This window comes from Balaenoptera musculus, chromosome 14 (genome assembly GCF_009873245.2).
Source record: "Balaenoptera musculus isolate JJ_BM4_2016_0621 chromosome 14, mBalMus1.pri.v3, whole genome shotgun sequence".
Taxonomy (NCBI): Eukaryota; Metazoa; Chordata; class Mammalia; order Artiodactyla; family Balaenopteridae; genus Balaenoptera; species Balaenoptera musculus.
Window position 1 is genome coordinate 22,041,520 of NC_045798.1, and position 15,834 is coordinate 22,057,353.

Here is a 15,834-nt window from a genome sequence, read left to right on the forward strand (position 1 = left end):
GAGGTGAGGTCCTCTCTAGGGTGACCGGTGCTTGCTGCCCTTCTCCCTTGGGGGCCGGCAGAGGCTCAGCACAGCTGGGCAGGGGGCAGCCAGCGTGGCTGTGACTTGCCCAGGCGAGCAGTAGCCCCGGATCTGGGGAGGGGAACTGAGGACTCAGTCTGCCGTCCTGGCCCCCACATCAGCCCGTGCTGAGCTGGTGCCCGACCGTGAGATGGCACAGCTTGGCCAGGGATGGGAGCTGGGTCTCCGGCCTGGATGGTGTGGAGAAGTGGGCGACCCAGGAGGACGGGCCCTGAGCTTGGGAGAGTGGCCTGGCTGAGCTTCCTGGCACTGACACCAGGGGTGGCTTCTGCCCTGGAGGAGCCCCCCAGTCGGTAGGGAGACCACATGGGCTGCTCAGGGGATTCGCAGCCTCTGGGCCCCAGCTCTGCTTCCTGCCTCCACTGCACTCCACTGTGCTGGGGTGCTGGTGGGCGATGTGGCCCTCAGGTCACTGGGCCTCTGGTGGGGGGCCCAATGGGTGAGGTGGCAGCTGGGCCACCTCAGATGCTCCATCTTCCGTGAGCTTCTGCCCTGCTTAAAAATCACCATTGATGGGGGAACTGAGGCCAAATCTGAGAGCCCTCTGAGCCTCAGGGTCCTCATCTTTGAAATGGGCTGATTCTCTAGCCCTAGTGGGTGTGTGGAGGAGGGCTGGGTTTGAGTCTAAGGAAGGTCAGAGGAAGGGACTCAGCAGAAGCCCAGGGGCTTCCTCAGGCCATGCCAGGGAGAAGGGCCCAGGAGACCCCAGCCTCATGTTGCCCTCCAGGAGGAGGCTTTCTGTCCCCTGCACTCCCCTCCATGGCCCTGGGCAGACCTGAGGGACCAGGGTTGGGTTGGCTGTGTGACCCTGGGCACACAGTGCCTCCTCCTGCCCAAGGGACCTGCAGCTACTGGGCCCTGTATAAATTCCTCCTTAATTTCCCAGGAGCCCCTGCACAGCGGGAAAAGTTAGTGCTACATACAGGCCAGGGTGGGGCACGGGCAGGGTGCAGGCAGGGCCAGGGCCATCCTCAGAGCCACCACCAGGCCCTCTGCAGCTGGGCCACAGCTCCATGCAAGGCCTGTGGGGCGGGCGGGGTGGTGCCGCTGGACGCCCAGGCCCTGAAGTACACGCGGTGGTGGCCCAGGGAGTCGGTGGAGGGAGAGGACTGCGGGCGGCGGTGGGTGTGGAGGGGGCTCCACGCACCGTGCGCCCCACAGGGCACCCAGGTGGCGCCTATTTCATGCCGCTGCGCAGCACCTGGTTGGCTGCGATGAGCATGACGCTGATGATGAAGGCGATGGCGAAGGCGCAGATCAGGCTCTTGCGCACGCACGTCTGACGGATCTGCTGGTTGGAGCAGGCTGTGGCCGCCCGCCGCCGGGGAGCACCAGAGAGAGAAGGGGACAGCCAAGCGATGGACTCAGGAGCCGCCTGCACTTCTGCACATGGGCTCGTCCCGCGGGGCACACGGGGACGCAAGGTTTGGGGCAGGCAAGGAGGCCCCCAGCTCCCCTCTGCAAGCCCCTGGTTCCTCCCCTGCCCGAGCAGTCGGCCCGCCCGTGGGGTCCCGGGGTGGGTCACTCACTCTCCACGTCCACGGGGCACTCCTCCGCCGTGCCTAGGTGGCTCTCCTCCTCCGTCATGATGATGTTCTCGATGTCCTTCATGGACAGGTGCTCACAGAAGGTGTCGTAGAGCAGCCGCTTCAGCTCGTCCACGGTCAGCTTTTGCATGTCACACTTGGATTGGGGGAGACACAGCGCTCTGGCCACCAGCACCACCACGGTCCCCACCCAGCACCTGCAGCCACACAAGCCAGCGACAAGCCTCCAGATTCTGGAGGGCTGGGAACCACTCACTCCATTCTCTGAGTCCTCGACCAACACCAGCCTCCCCAGGGAACCCCATGGCCCGCTGGGAGACAAGACGTCCAGTGGACAGAGCCTGGGGGTGTCATCCCCCCCTTTATGGTGTGGGCCTGACCCTTCGCTGGCCCAGTACAGCCCTTCACTGTGCACACAGCCCTGGGTCCCAGTCAGCCAGGGAGTACCTTCCAGAAGACGGTGTCGAAGTCAGTGCCGTGGAATTTCTCTGGGATCCCCGAGGTGGAGAGCTTGGGTCCCAGGAGGGTCACAAACTCCTCGAAGTCCACTTGGCCATCACCTAGAGCGGGCACAGTTCCAGTCAGCTGGTGAGGCTGCACCTGGGCACCTTGGGCCACCATGGGACCTCAGGCAGGTCCTCTCCTCAGAGCCTGATGTGCCAGTCTCTGGGCTGATGCTGAAGCCACCGAGTGTGCTGAGGCCCCACCTGACAAGGTTGGGGGTGGTGGTGGCACGCAGCAGGTGGGCCCTGAGCAGGCCTTGCGTGTGGGAGACACATTTCCCTCTGAACCCTACATGGCTTCGCAGCACCCTGCTGCTGTCCCGGAGCAGGTGTGGGGCCGGACTTCCTCCCCACCACACAGACAGGAAATGAAGCTCAGGATGGGGGACTGCCTGCCCAGGTCATCACCTGCTCTCTGGGTGGAGATGAGGTGGGGGAGGCAGCCAGAGGAGGATGAGCGGAGGGCACTGGGCATTACTGGTTCTTATGAGTCTTTCCTTGATTAAATGCCAGGTGGCAAATATTTACAACTAAATTGATTTTTTATTTTTGGTGATGGGAAGTGGGGTATTTAGTATATCCGTTTTACTTTAAAAATTTGTACTTTAAAAATTTCTTGGAACACAGAGTGAGAGGGGCAGAATCTCCAACCTTTGGGTATGGCTGGGGCTGTCATACTCTCTCTAGCCTCAATTCTCCAGGCTGAGAAATGGGGCCAGACCTGGCTGCAAACCCAAGCCATGGGCTTGGAAGGCTGGCTGGGAGTGGGGAGAGTGAGAGGCCCCCCATGGGCTCAGTCTCGGTGGCTCAGGCCCCAGACTTGGCCCCCCCCCACCAGGTGAGGGGTGAGGAAACAGGCAGGGGGCAGGGCTCACCGTCCATGTCCAGCCGCTGGATGATAACCTCCAGCTCCACCTCGTTGGGCATGTATCCCAGGGAGCGCATGGCCGTGCCCAGCTCCTGCTTGGAGATGAAGCCATTGCCATCGCGGTCGAAGACTTTGAAGGCCTCTCGGATCTCTGTGGGAAGAGCAGAGCAGGTCAAGACCTCTCTCCTGTCCCCGACAGCCCACTCCCCAGACCTCCAGGATCCCAGACGCCACAGCCTGAGCCCGGGATGGAGAATCCCCCCTTCCCCTCTAGAGCCCGAAGGTCTGGTCAGAGACAATTGGCAGGTGGCTCAAGAGTCCACTACAGCGCTGCCTCCCTGGAGCTCAGGGCAGGCCAAGCAGGCAGCAAAGGTGCCCAGGCCCCGCGGCAGTGACAAGACGGCCCGGGGGTCTCCGGCTCCGCGCGCCAGGCTCCCAACAGCCTCTCCAGGCGTGCTCACGACGACCCCGTGTGGCCGGTACCACGGGTCCCACGGTGCAGGGGAGGACGCCGGGCTAGGCAGCCGGTCCTCTGTGATCAGCCAAAGGCTTCCCTGCCCACCCCCCCTTCCATCCCCCGTCCCTTCATCCCCATTGCACTTCCTCCCCAGGCTCAGCTCCTTAACACTGGCCAACACTCATTAATGGCGGCCACGTGAGGCAGCCGCGGCTCCGAGCTAATGGGCTGACAGCTCAGTGCAGACTGCCTCCCAGACGGAGCCCAAGGTTTGGGGGAAGACAGAGGATGGATGGAGCAGCCCCAGGCCAGCTCAGGTGCGGGGGGGGTCACTCCCCCCACCCATTGTATGGAGGGGGAGACAGGCCTGAGGACCTGGGTGACTCAGGGGTGGGGAGCAAGGCACTGGGCTGGGAGCCTGGGAACAAGCAACCCCGTGAGTGGCCTTGGGCCAGCCTCAGTCTTACCCACAGTAAAATGGGCGGTAACGGTGTAAGGATGAAAGGGTTTTACCAAGGACATCCAGGAACTGTTGAGGGTTGAAGGGTCCTAACCTCTCCCCGTTCACCCTTTTTTTTAACCTCTGTTTCTCTGTTTGCTGTCCCTTCATTGTTACTCAGCCCAAGAAGGGTCCTACAGAACATTTCCCGTTGGTGGGGAGTGAATCTCAATCCACTCCCACCCTCTCTGCTCCAGCTCCCCGGGGGTCTCCTTGTTCAATTCGCGGGCAGAGGTGAGCTCATGTGCGTGCGTGCGAGTGTGCGTGTGTGCATGCGAGCGTGCATTTGGAAGGAGAGACAGATGAGATGCTCCACACTGCCCGCCTGGAAAGTGAGGCTGAGAGGCTAGGTGGCCGGTGTGGGGTCAGGGCTGTTTCTGGTGAGGGCAGGAGTTAGGCTGGCCCAGGCCTGGCCTAGAGGGTCTGTGAGCCCCTGAAACTGTGGGATCCTGCACCTTGGGGTCATCCCCTGATTCTGCTGGACCCACTGTAGCCCAGAGAGGGTGGCCATGTGTCCCAAGCCACACGGCAAGGTGGCTTGGGCTGAAGCCACAAACTTCATCAGGCTCCTCCCACCTGGCATCTACAGCCAATGCCTGGAGGTTCCAGTTGACATGCAGGCCAAGACAGAGTCAGTGAGCCACACCTGAGCTGCCTAGGCCCCCAGACCCTCTGATTCTGGACCACCCCCTACCCATCCCAGGCAGGGCCTGAGAACCTGGTCTCCTAACCAGTGGCCCCTTGGCCAGGAGAGCAGCTGGGAAGGGAGATCTGGGCCAGGCCCAGGGGCTTCTGTAAACCCTGGACTCTGGGAACTCCAGGCCAACTCCCACCTGAATTTTCCAGGGCCACGGAGGAGGTAGTGAGCTCCCCATCCCCAGAGGTGTGTGAGCAGAGGCCCAGCAGTTAAGGAGGCTGCTAAGGGAATTCCAATCACCTGGGAGTCTTTGGGTTCAGAGGAAGGCACTGACCATGCAGCCAGGCACACCCTCTGCCCAGCCCTCCACACACACACATGTTTCTGGCTGGCACTGTTGGCCTCCTGACCCAGCCACGGGCTCTGCCCACCTCAGGTGTCCTGAACTCCAGCCCTAGGGGCCCTTTCAGTCATGGTGGGCACCAGGGCTGCTCCACCTCCAGGCCTTTGAATATGAGGCTCCTTTTGCTTGGAATGCTCTTCCCCTCACCATGGTGAATTCTGATACATCCCTGGTTCCCAGCGTGGATGGCATCACCTCCCTGGAGCCCTCCCTGCCCCCCCAGCTGACTCTGGCCCTCCTCTGGGCTCCCACAGACCCCACTCTTCCCCCAAGGATTCCTTCCTGACCACACCAGATTGTGAACTATGAGGCGCCATGAGAGCAGGAGCCAGGTCAGTCTTGTTCACCGCTGTGTCCCCGCTACCTGGAACAGTGCCTGTCATTCAAGCATAACCATTTGCTAATAAGTGGTTAAGTGAATGAATGACTGATTCAGGGAGCCCACCCATCTGGAGCACACACACAAAGGAGCTGACCAGAAGTTCATGCTCCACTTGGTGTGGGGTCATCACTCAGAGCCCATTTACTCTTAGTTTACAAATGATGCTAGTAAGGGCAAGCGTTTGCTTTCTACTCCCCAAGCAGGCAAGAAGCAGGAAGGGAGGCTGAGGATGCTGCTTGTCCCCTTGTGCAGTCCCTAAGGACCCCCTCACTCCATGGGCCACCCAGAGGAGGGGGATCAAGCCGAAGTCAGGGGTGGGGGAACCATCCTCAGACCCCCCGAGGTCAGGGGCTGGTTTGGGGAGCCCAAGGCAGGCACCCCATCCTTCTGGGTCCTTGGTCGGGAGAGCTCAGGGTGGGATGGCAAAACCCTGGACCCACAGTGGGGCTGCAGTGGGTGCTGGCTCTCTCCCCTGCAATGAATTGGGGTCCAGGCTGTCCCTCCCACACTGACAGGGGCCAAGTGTGGCTCCCAGAGCCCAGGGCTGCTCCAATTGGAGCCCCTGATCTCCTTCTAAAAGTCCTGAGAAAACGCACAGGAGACAGTGGAGGGCAGGTGAATCTTGGGGTCCGCGGGCAAGCGACAGGCCCAGGGTCAGCCCTTTCTCAGGCAGGACTAACCTTCCAAGACCACTAGATCAATCCAAAGACCGCCACCTCCTCATTCAAGTGTCGCCTCAGCCACTCCTCCCTGGCACGCCTGGCTCACACCTCAGTCTTACTCTGTGTCCTCGCCCTTGCTCAGAGCTGTGACCCAGCACCAGCTGATTTCTGAGGCCAAGTTCAGGGATTACCTTCTCGGCCAGAGAATCAGCACTAAGTCACACAGATTCAGGGTCAGATCCCAGCTCTCCCGCATCCTGGTCTGGTGCCCTTGAGTGGGTGTTTGCTCACCTGTACAATGGGGCTGCGGAAATGACTAAATAAGAAAATCAAGCATGTAAGTGCTTGGCTGGGGCTGGGCCTGGCTCAGAACAGGATGCTATAAATCAGAACATCCCAGACGTTCTGGCAGAGCCGGAAGGAGAGGGAGGACTAGAGGAGCTTCAAGCACCAGGCCGGCCTTCCTGGTTGCTTGTGCCAGGACTTGGGGGCCCGGGCTTGGAGTCTGGCTTTGCCACTCAGCAGCCGAGTGACCTGGGCAAGGCACCTCCCTCTCTGAACCTCAAGAGCCTCGCCTTTGAGATGGGAACGTGACTCTTGCCCCATCTCTGAAGGCTGGACTCTGCTGGGGGCTCCCAGAGTGGGGTGGGTGTCATGGCTTTCCTGTTGCTGCTGCCGCCATCGGCACATCCCAGCTGGGCATGTTTTCCCGAAAGCCTCGCTCTGTTCGCTCCCCATGAGGCCAGGGGAAGCCTGCTGTGCTCCATCTTGGCATGGGGAAGCCTGGCCCAGGGAAGGGCTGGCAGGGCCTCTGGGTTTCCGGGCCGACACTGGTCCCTACCTGCCACCTCCAGCCTGACGCCCTCAATCCCCTCCCCGGTCGGAGGAGCTGCGTCAGGGCCTGAGTCCCCAACCGCCCCCAAGGGATGCCAGCACTGTCAGGGAGCCAGAGTCCAGAGAGGGAGTGCGTGGGCTGGAGGTCACTTTGAGGGGGGCAGTGTCTGTCCTCTGCAGCGACGGCCACTCTCCGCGGCATTGGCCCCGCGCCCCAGCACTTTGGCCTCCCCGAGATTCCAGCCTGACAGAGGCGGCTGCTGGGCTTGCAGAGAAGAGGGGCAGGAAAAGGGACTCCTCTGCACCCCCGTACCCCGAACGCCCCCGTTTGGCCACTCTCATTGCAGGCTCCACCATCTGACTGAGCAGGTCAAGTGCCAAGCCCAGACCTCTGCCCTGGTGGTTGTCTGCCTGTCTGTCTGTCTTCCTTCTCCTCTCTCAGAGGGAGGGCCAGGCTAGGGCTTGCAGCTGCCCCAATTCCCACCCTCAGGTGCTCAAGCCTGTCGACGCCACTGGGGTCAGCCTCAGCACTGCCACAGGCCAGGGGGGCTCTGTTGTGTGCATCTCAGGGAGAATCTGGGAGATCCTGTACCTCCGCCTCAAGGGAGGCTGGGGGACCCAGACCAGCTCTGCCCAGCCACGTCTACCCGGCCAACTGCCATCCAGGGGTCCCCAGGTGCCTCTGCCAGAACTTCAAGGCTCTTTCCACCCACCCTCTCCCCCAGCCTGCCTTTCTGGCCTGGCCCCCCTGCATACCCTGTGTTCCTTCCTCACGGGCCTTCCCCGACCCCCACCCCTCAGCCTCCCTGCTGCTGCGTCCCAGTCCCCGAGTCCCCACTGCATGCCAGCCCCTGTGCTGAGCACTTCCATCACATCCTCTGTCACTGGCAGCCCTGGGGAGGGGCAATGTCAACCCCCTTTTACAGATGGGGAAACCGAGGCAAGAAAGGCAAGTGGTTGCCCAAGGTCACTCCATAAATTGAAGGAGCAGAGAACTTGAATCCACCGCTGCTTGGCTAGGAAGCCCTCACCTTAACCCGGTGCTCTCCACCTCCCTTCCTAGTCCTCCTCCCCCTCGGACTAACCACCCCCTGGATTTCTGCAGGCAGGCACGTACTGTCTGTAGCATTTCATCCCAAGCTGCCGGGCTCCCTCTCCTCGGCACGTGTGGCTCACCCAGTGATGGGCATCCTCCCAGCAAAGAGCCTGGGTCTTACCCACACTACCCTGGGGCAGGAGCACTGATGAGGCACTGGGGAGGTGGAGGGGGCAGAGGGGGATCTGTGCCATGGATGGTCACCCTTCCCACCCAGCCCTGGCACTCAAGGCCCACTGGGGCCTGCAGAGACTTGGTCTCCTAGGAGAAGGGCTTCCAGAGTGCCTGCAGCCAAGAAGGGGGCCGATCACAGAGGACTTCCTGTCCTCATCCATGGCTGCCCGCAGGCCAGGAGATGGGCTGGGGCCACCAGGCATCTGTTGGCTCCATGATGCCCCATCCCGCCCACCCCAGGGAGGGCTCTGCCCTTCAGATGCCCCCTGTGCCAGGTCCTCCTGCTTCACAGGGCCCAGGAGAAGTGGACAGGAGAGAAGCAGGGAGAGCGTTTTGGTGTGGCTGGTGACTAACGTTCCTGGGCTCCTGCCAGCATGTCCGCCATGCGATCCAACGGGAGCCTGCGGCCTCTTTGCCCCTGCACTGCCCGCCCTGTGCCCTGCTCACCCCTGCACCCCAGCCTCCTCAGCTTCTCCCCTTCTTTGAGGTCTGCACTCCAGAGCTGGGAGATCAGGAGAGGAGGGACCAGTGAGGCCCATAGCAGGGCTGCCAGGGTCATGGTGGGGTGCTGGGAGCAAGAGGAGGGAATGAGGGGAAAGCTGCCTGGTGTAGGGGGACAATGTTTACCCCTGCCCGCGTGGCCAGGAGGAAGGTGTGGATGAGGGTCTGTGGAGGGGAAACTGGTTAAGAGGTTTGCAGTGGCCCAGGGCAGGAGAAGACAGTGTTAGGGAAGAGACAGCCTATGCCCCATCCCCTGCCCTCTTGTCCCTCATCATACTCCCTCCTTTTCCCAGGCCCTGGATGAGACTTTTTGTTCCTGGGCTTCGGCCCAGACAGGGCAGGGACTTGGGCTTTGGAATTCAAGGCCAGAGACCCAGTAGCGGCACTCATCCATCTGTCCTGCCCGCCTCAAACATCAGGCTCCATTTCCATGGCTCTCCCAACCTCTGGAGGCTTTTGGGGGGACTTGGTGAGAAGCAGGCGGCTCACAGTCTGTGGTGCAGTGCGGGGGTGGGGGTGGGGTGGGGGTAGCTGCCTTCTCCCCTTGATCTTCCCCCTGATCCCGTCTGACTCCCCCAGGATCTGCTCCCTCCAGCGCTGGGGGATGAGGCTGGATCTCTCTCCATGGCTGGTGCTCCCATCATCCCTGACTGCGCTGGTGTCTCAGCTGCACCTCCTAAAGGCCCTGTTGAGCCCCAGATCGCAGAGACCCCTGGACCTAAAGTACCTGAAGAGAGGCCCAGCTTCAGGGTGATCGCAGCCCCTCCCCCAACAGCAGACAAGCAGATCCCAGGGGGCCAAGACTCCCATCAGCCCAGAGCCCCTCACTCCACTCCATATGGGACCCCAGGAGGTCTGGGGGGAGGGAAAACCTGAGCACCTGTCCCCAGCCCAGAAGGGAAAGAACTCGCAGGCCCCAGGGGTCTCATCGCTCCTCAGAAGCCTCTGTCCAGGGACCCTGGCCTCTGCCATCTGCTCTGATCTCGCCTAGCCTGCTGCCTAAGGTCCCCATTCATGTCCAGAGGTGGAGGGACTCCAGGGGGACAGATTTAGGTCCCGGCCTCTCTGCCTGTCCCTACCAGGCTTGGTTATCTCAACCAAGCCGCCCAATCTGGCCACTTGTTGTCGCCACCACCTCCCGGGCCGCCTTTCTGGCGCTCCAGGCTGGGGGTCCCCGCAGGGCTGTGGGGAAGGGGCTATGGCCGCAAGAGGGGCTGCGGGCAGCCCCGGAGCCGGCAGGAGCAGGGCAGTCGCCCTCTCCCCTTCTCTCGCTGCCCGAGCAGATTGGATTTTAAAAGCGACACGAGCGGAATGTCAATGCCAGCGCAGAGCCGCGGGCGGGCGCCACGAAGGGGATCAAGATGCGGGTGCTCTGGCCGGGCCGGCGGAGGGGGCACAGCTCGGACCCCCAACCCAATCCGCCGCGTTGCCGCACCGTCACCGCGGATTGCGCGGCCCCGTGACCCCGCTGCGGGGCCCGGCAAGTTTCCGCAGCGCGGGGGACCAGGCGGGCAGGGGCTGGGCCGCCCCTCCGCCTTGGCGACCCCCACCGCGGCGCCCAGGGGTGCGAACTCGTCCTGCCTCCCCGCGCAGCCGTTCGCTGGAGTGCCCACCTGGCAGGCGGCACCTGCAGACAGCCCCCAGCCCCTGCGCCCCTAGACCGCGCTTCACCTGGGCGCACAGGTAGGAGGGCCGGCGGGCGGGGGTCCCGGCGGGGCACTCACCCTCGAGCTCGTCCTCAGGGATGTCCACGGGGCGCTGCTCCGACAGCAGGTTGGGCACGGTGTAGATGCCCCGGTACATCAACGCCGCCGTCACCGGGTGGAACGGCATCTTGGAGGCTCCGCGCCCGCCCGCCCGCCGCAAACTTTGAGGTCGGGGCTCATGGGCCGGCGGCGGCCCCGGGGGCGGCTGGAGCGGGCAGGGCGCGCGGCTGCGGAGGGCGGCCCGGCGGCGGCAGTGGCGGCGAGGCGGGGGGCGCCCCTCCGGGGGCCTAGCGCCCCCGCGCCCCGGGCCGCCGGTCCATGCCGTCCCCTCCCTCGTCGGGCTCCCGGCGGGGGCCCCGCAGGGGCCGCGGGGGCGGCGCCGCTCGGGCCTCTCCGCTCGGGCCGCTGCGCGCTGCGCCCGCCGCTCCCGCTCCTCGGTGCTCCGCGCGCTCCGCGCTGCGCGCTGCTCGCCGCCCGCTGGTCCGCTCGCCGGCGCGGCCGCCCGGCCCGCCGCTCCGGTTCTCGCCGCCTCCCCTGCTCGCTCGCTCGCTCTGTGCCGCGCTGGCTGCGCTCCCCGCCTCCCCCGCCCGCCTCCCGCCCCCTTCACGCTCCCCCCCCACCCCGCCCGCCCCTTCCCGCCGCCGGCCCCTGTGCGGCCGCCCCTCGCCCGCCGAGGGTTCCTTCTCCCCTTTGCCCCGGGCTCCCCTTTCTCCCTGAGGAGGATCACTCTCCCCCCCAACGCCCATACAAACCAAGTCCGCAGCCACCAGGATTACATTAAGGTGGGGGTGGGGCCCTTCCTTCCAGCCCCTTGGCTGGCCCCCACCCCCATGAACAGAGAGCCAGGAACTGAGGACCAGATACCTGGCAGCGAGGGGAGGTCTGCCCCAGGCACCTGGGTCCTCGAAGAGAATCACCGAGTGTTGGTGCCAGGAGAGGCTCCAAAGTGGGGAAACTGAGGCTGAGAGAGAAGGGCGTTGACCAAGGTCATGGGGCAGGGCCGGCAGGCAGGAGCTGAGGACAGCTCTGGGGCAGGCTTCCCTGCCCTGTGGCTGAGACCTCGCACCTGACCTTGCCTCCAACAGTGGAGCCTCCTTCCCAAGCCCTCACCACCGCTCAGCCTGCAGAGAGGGAGCCAGGCCCCAGAGGCAGTGGGGGACAGAGAGGTGGCTGGGTGCCTGTAGGGACTGGTGTGAGGCTTTGTCAGTTCACGTAGCTCCAGATTAGACCCAATACTTGTGCAGGGCTCTCCCAGGCCCCAGAGCATGTGTGCGCGTGGAGTGAGGGGGCAGGTGTTCGTGGGAGCAGTATGCGTGTGCATGTATCCGTTATCCATGAGGGTGCGTACATGTGTTTTCGAGTCCACACGCAGATGAACGCATGTTGGGAGTGTGTGTGGACACCTGTGTGTGCCAAGGTTGTAAGCTGGGAGGGGAGGGCAGAAACCCGTGGGCGGGTGGGGGGCAGCGTGCAGCCCCTAGGTGTGGGCCTGTGTTCGCAGACGTCCATGCATATTTATGGAGGAGGGATTGACCCTCTGGCCTCGCCATGGCCCCAGCTGCGGACCCCGCCCCTTGAGGCCCCATCGGAACCACCTCCCTGCCCCCTTTGGTCCAATCAGCCCTTGGCCCCAGGGGGACAGCTGATTGCCACGGCCCTCCACGGCCCTGCCCTTCCCAGGCTGATTACATTTTTCTGCTTTTGTCGCTGATTAATCACAGCCCTGTCTCATGGCCTGGGGAGAGGGGCTCAGGGAGAGATGCCAGCCTTGGCTGAGCTGGGCTGGGCCAGGCCTGGGCCCCAGCACTTCTTGGACTTGGCTGTGGACACGGCTCCCAGCAGCATCTACAACCTGCAGAGAAGCCAGGAAGGACCCCAGCTGTTTGTCTGTCTGTCTCCCCAGCCTCTATGGGCCAGCTGGGTGCCCATTAGGACCTGGGGCTGGGGGCTGTGTGAGGCCCCAGAAAAGCCCCTCCCGAAGCCCTCCTAGTCCACCTGTCCCGGGTCTGACATTCCACCCTTAGAGCTGAGTGCTTTGAGCTCCCTCGGGTCTTCTGCTGGAGCAGAGGAATGGGGAAGAAAGAACCTGGACCTCAGAGCCAGACAGACCTGGGGCTGCTGCCGTGGGACCTTAGTCACCTCCCTTAACCTCCTGGGCCCTCGGTTTCCCTCATGAAGTGAGGGTGGCAGTGCTACCTCCCGGGCAGTGTGAAGATGAAGAGATGTAACATATGAGAGGTGCCTGGCAGGGCCTCCCTGTGTCTCTTGGGAGTTTACTATTAGCATGAAAATCCCCCCCCCCCGAGGAATATGCAATAATAATAATTATAGCTGCAACGTACTGATGGGGAGCGTGAATGACAGCAGCTCAATCCTTTGGTGTTTACTGAGTGGCTAGCCAGTTCTAAATCAGGACCCCCACGTCTGGGGAAGGTGGGCTGGAACCTGCTGAGGGGCTGGTGGGAAACCCAGCTCCTGGTGACTTTCCAAGAGGCTGCCACACAACATGTTGGCGCTCGCCAGACGGAGCTCCCACTGCATCACCTGTGGCTCCCGGCCGTGCTGTCCAGGCAGAGAATCTTCAAAGGACGGGCAGAAACAGTCCCCGAGTAAATCAAGCAAAAATCAATTGTGTGGGTCTGACTAGCACTACCTGCAGGTCTGTGCTGAGGGAAGGTGTGGGTGTCTGCTAAGACATGGGCCCTCCTCCTGGCCTCAGCCTTGGTCTGTGACCATCTTGTGACCAGGCTGCTCCTTGGGACAGGTTCCCACCAGGCCAAAGGGACAGGACCCTCCAGGTTTACAGCACCAAGGGATTATAGCACCAAGGTCATGGTGCACCCCACCGCTTGGGTCATTCTTGACCTCAGGCCAGTTGCTCTCATCTCCCCTGGTGCAAAGTCATGGCCCATGGAGCTGGCTGTGTCCAGGGAGCTTCCACATGCCACCAGGGCTACACCTGGGCTGTGCACATGACCTGCACAGAGTCCCCTAAGACTCTGAAGGCAGTTTGGCCACACCCCACTCATGGTCAAGGGCACCCCCATTCAGGGAGCTGAAGGGACCAGGTTGTGTCATGCAGCGTTATGAGATAGAGCTGGGGTTCAAGCTCAAGGCAGGAGCTGGGTAGAGATGGGACGGGAATCCAGGCTCTGGGCCATGCTGCTCTCTCCCTGTCCTTTCAGGGTCAGAGGAACACCGCCTCCTCTGGGAACTTCATCGACCTCCTCGGCCCTCCGGTGGGCAGCCCCTGGGTGCCAGGTCCTGCGAGCAAGCCAGGCTGGGAGTCAGAGGATAAGGGGGAGCTGCTTGTACCTGGGGCTCACAGAGCAAGCACCAGAGGGCTGGGCAGCATGGCTAAGGCCGAAGCTCATTGCCTGCTGAAGGGCAGGTGGCGGGGGGGGGGCAGTTTTTACAGAGGAAGGACATGGAAACAGGGCTTTCGGTTGAGGAGGCAGTGCCATGAGCAGTAAGAGTTCTGCATGGAGAACACAGAGCTGGACATGTGCCTTTGGGTGTCTCTGAACCTCAGTTTACTCACCTGTTAAATAGGAACACAGCCAGCCCCCAGAGTGAATGCTTAGTTCCTGCACGCGAAGTGCTCAGGCACGGAACATGGTGGCTCTTACTGTGAGTCAAGGGAACTCCAGGAGGAGGAGCAAGGGTGGGCAAAAGCTCAGAGGTGTGCGAGGACCTCACTCAGCTCTGGAGGCCAGGGTCCGGGTCCGCACCCCCCAGATCCGAGTGCCTGGCACAGGACTGGGCTGGGCTTGGGAAAGTGGCAGGGGCTGGATGAACATCTGCTGAAAGAATGAATGAGAGAATGAATGGATGAATGAAGGATCACACACCAGCCCACCCGCCCTTCGGCGTTGCAGCCCCGTCCTCTCCTCTGCACGTCACAGGGGAGCAGATGGTGAGATCACAGGGTGTGAATTATGTCTGTCACTCCCCCATCTGGGGAAGGTGCCGCTGCCATCACACTGCACTCCCTGGGGTGCCACCAGGAGACTCGTGGGCCCTCCAGAGAGGGGTCTCCACAGACTTCCCCCACTAGTCCTTGGCTCAGGGTGCTGGAAACCTGGGGAGAGGTGACCCATCTGTGACTCTGGGAGAATCCACCAAGTGGTAGGGAGGCAAGAGGAGAGGAGTGGGGACTACCCTGTCCAGAGGCTGGCTGCCTCCCTGCCAGAGACTGGAGCCCTCTCCTCTCAAAACCAGCATGTTCCCCAGCATCCTGTCACCACCCACATTCAGCACCAGGGAGAGCTACTGGCAGAGCCCAGGGCCAGGCCATACCGGGTAAAGTTGTGGAAGGATCCAGGAGGGCCTGACAGGCAATACATGAACCCATTATCCGGAAGAGGATATCAAAATGGCGGGAGGGCAAGCACCAAGCTCAAGGTTTTGCCGGGGCTGCTGACCGCAGCCCTGCCCAAACTTGGGGACTGCTGGGGGAGGCAGGGAGGTGCTGGTGGGGGAAGGGCACATCCAGGGAGGGCAGAGGCTCTGGCCTCTGCTCCTTGGCTAGGGAACAATATTGTTCCAAGAACCCTCTGGGGACAGTGTGTGGAGATGAATAAAATATTCATCGTCCGGGAAAACTCACACAGTCACTTGATGAATAATGGAATTTATAGACCCGCAGAGGCAGACCCAGCCGTGAGGGGTGCGGGCCAGGACCCAGAGGCCCCTGTCTGCTCTGATCTTGCCTTGCCCTGAGCACCCTCTCTGAGCCCTTAGATGCCCAGCTCCCACAGGTGACAGGGGTAGACAGGACAGAGCAGGAGGCAGAGTCCATTAGAGGGAAACAGGGTGAAAGGGACAAGTCCTTGAATTTGTTACTCCTTGAGAATCAGCTTGGTGGTAGAAAAAGAGCACTGAACTTGGAGTCCATTGTGGCTGGGATGAAACCTGGCTGCTGTTACCAGTTCTGTGCCCTGGGTGTGACACCCAGTCCTGCCTCAGTTTCCTCCTCTGTAAGATAGGGTTGACACTGCCACTACCCAACCAGGGTTGCTGGGATCTGATGAGATGACAAAGGTGACAGTGCCTGGTACCTCTGTCCCTGGCACACACAGTGCTGGGACACGTTGCTGAGAGGCTGGACCTTTAGAGCCTCCCTTTCTGGCTCTCACACTACCCTGAGCCCAGAAATGGTCTGGAAGGCAGAGGGAGGCATGGCCATAGGAGCAGAGAAGCTTCTAGTCCTCGGGGCAGGGTTTGATGTCAATAAGTGCAAAAAACCTGGCCTGGGAGAGACAGACACAGGCACTCACCCAGGCCCCCCCACCCCAGAGAGTCGGCTTGGCTGCGGCCTGGGCAAGGGCACTTTTAAAAAGCTTCCCAGGAGCTTCCAAGGGTTAGAACCACTGCTCCAGGGAAGAAGGCTTGGTCGGGGAAACTGAGTCTGGGCAGGGGCGAGAAGAACTTGGTGGTGTCCCACCCAGGAAATGACAGTGATCCCTGCCCCTGGTCCCGTTT

At 62.2% G+C, this 15,834-nt stretch overlaps 1 protein-coding gene across 1 annotated transcript; it reads right to left on the bottom strand.

Annotated features, from left to right (window-relative positions):
- Window positions 1-7: 7 nt before the first annotated feature.
- Window positions 8-10,529, bottom strand: CABP7 (calcium binding protein 7). The gene is made up of 5 exons (XM_036824104.1): window positions 10,369-10,529; window positions 3,007-3,150; window positions 2,076-2,188; window positions 1,611-1,764; window positions 8-1,386 (listed from the first exon to the last, which is right to left on the bottom strand). Exons 1-5 carry the CDS (start codon window positions 10,475-10,477, stop codon window positions 1,259-1,261), a joined length of 648 nt encoding a protein of 215 aa, XP_036679999.1. The 5' UTR covers window positions 10,478-10,529; the 3' UTR covers window positions 8-1,258.
- Between the last annotated feature and the right edge of the window lie 5,305 nt (window positions 10,530-15,834).

Excerpts from the sequence above, each read along its gene's own strand:
- CABP7 (XM_036824104.1), bottom strand. The coding sequence starts at position 10,477 with ATGCCGTTCCACCCGGTGACGGCGGCGTTGATGTACCGGGGCATCTAC. Across the intron at positions 2,189-3,006 it reads CCAGCGGCTGGACATGGACG|GTGATGGCCAAGTGGACTTC; the intron begins GTGAGCCCTGCC and ends TGCCCGCTCTAG. Across the intron at positions 1,387-1,610 it reads GTGCCCCGTGGACGTGGAGA|CCTGCTCCAACCAGCAGATC; the intron begins GTGAGTGACCCA and ends GGGCGGCCACAG.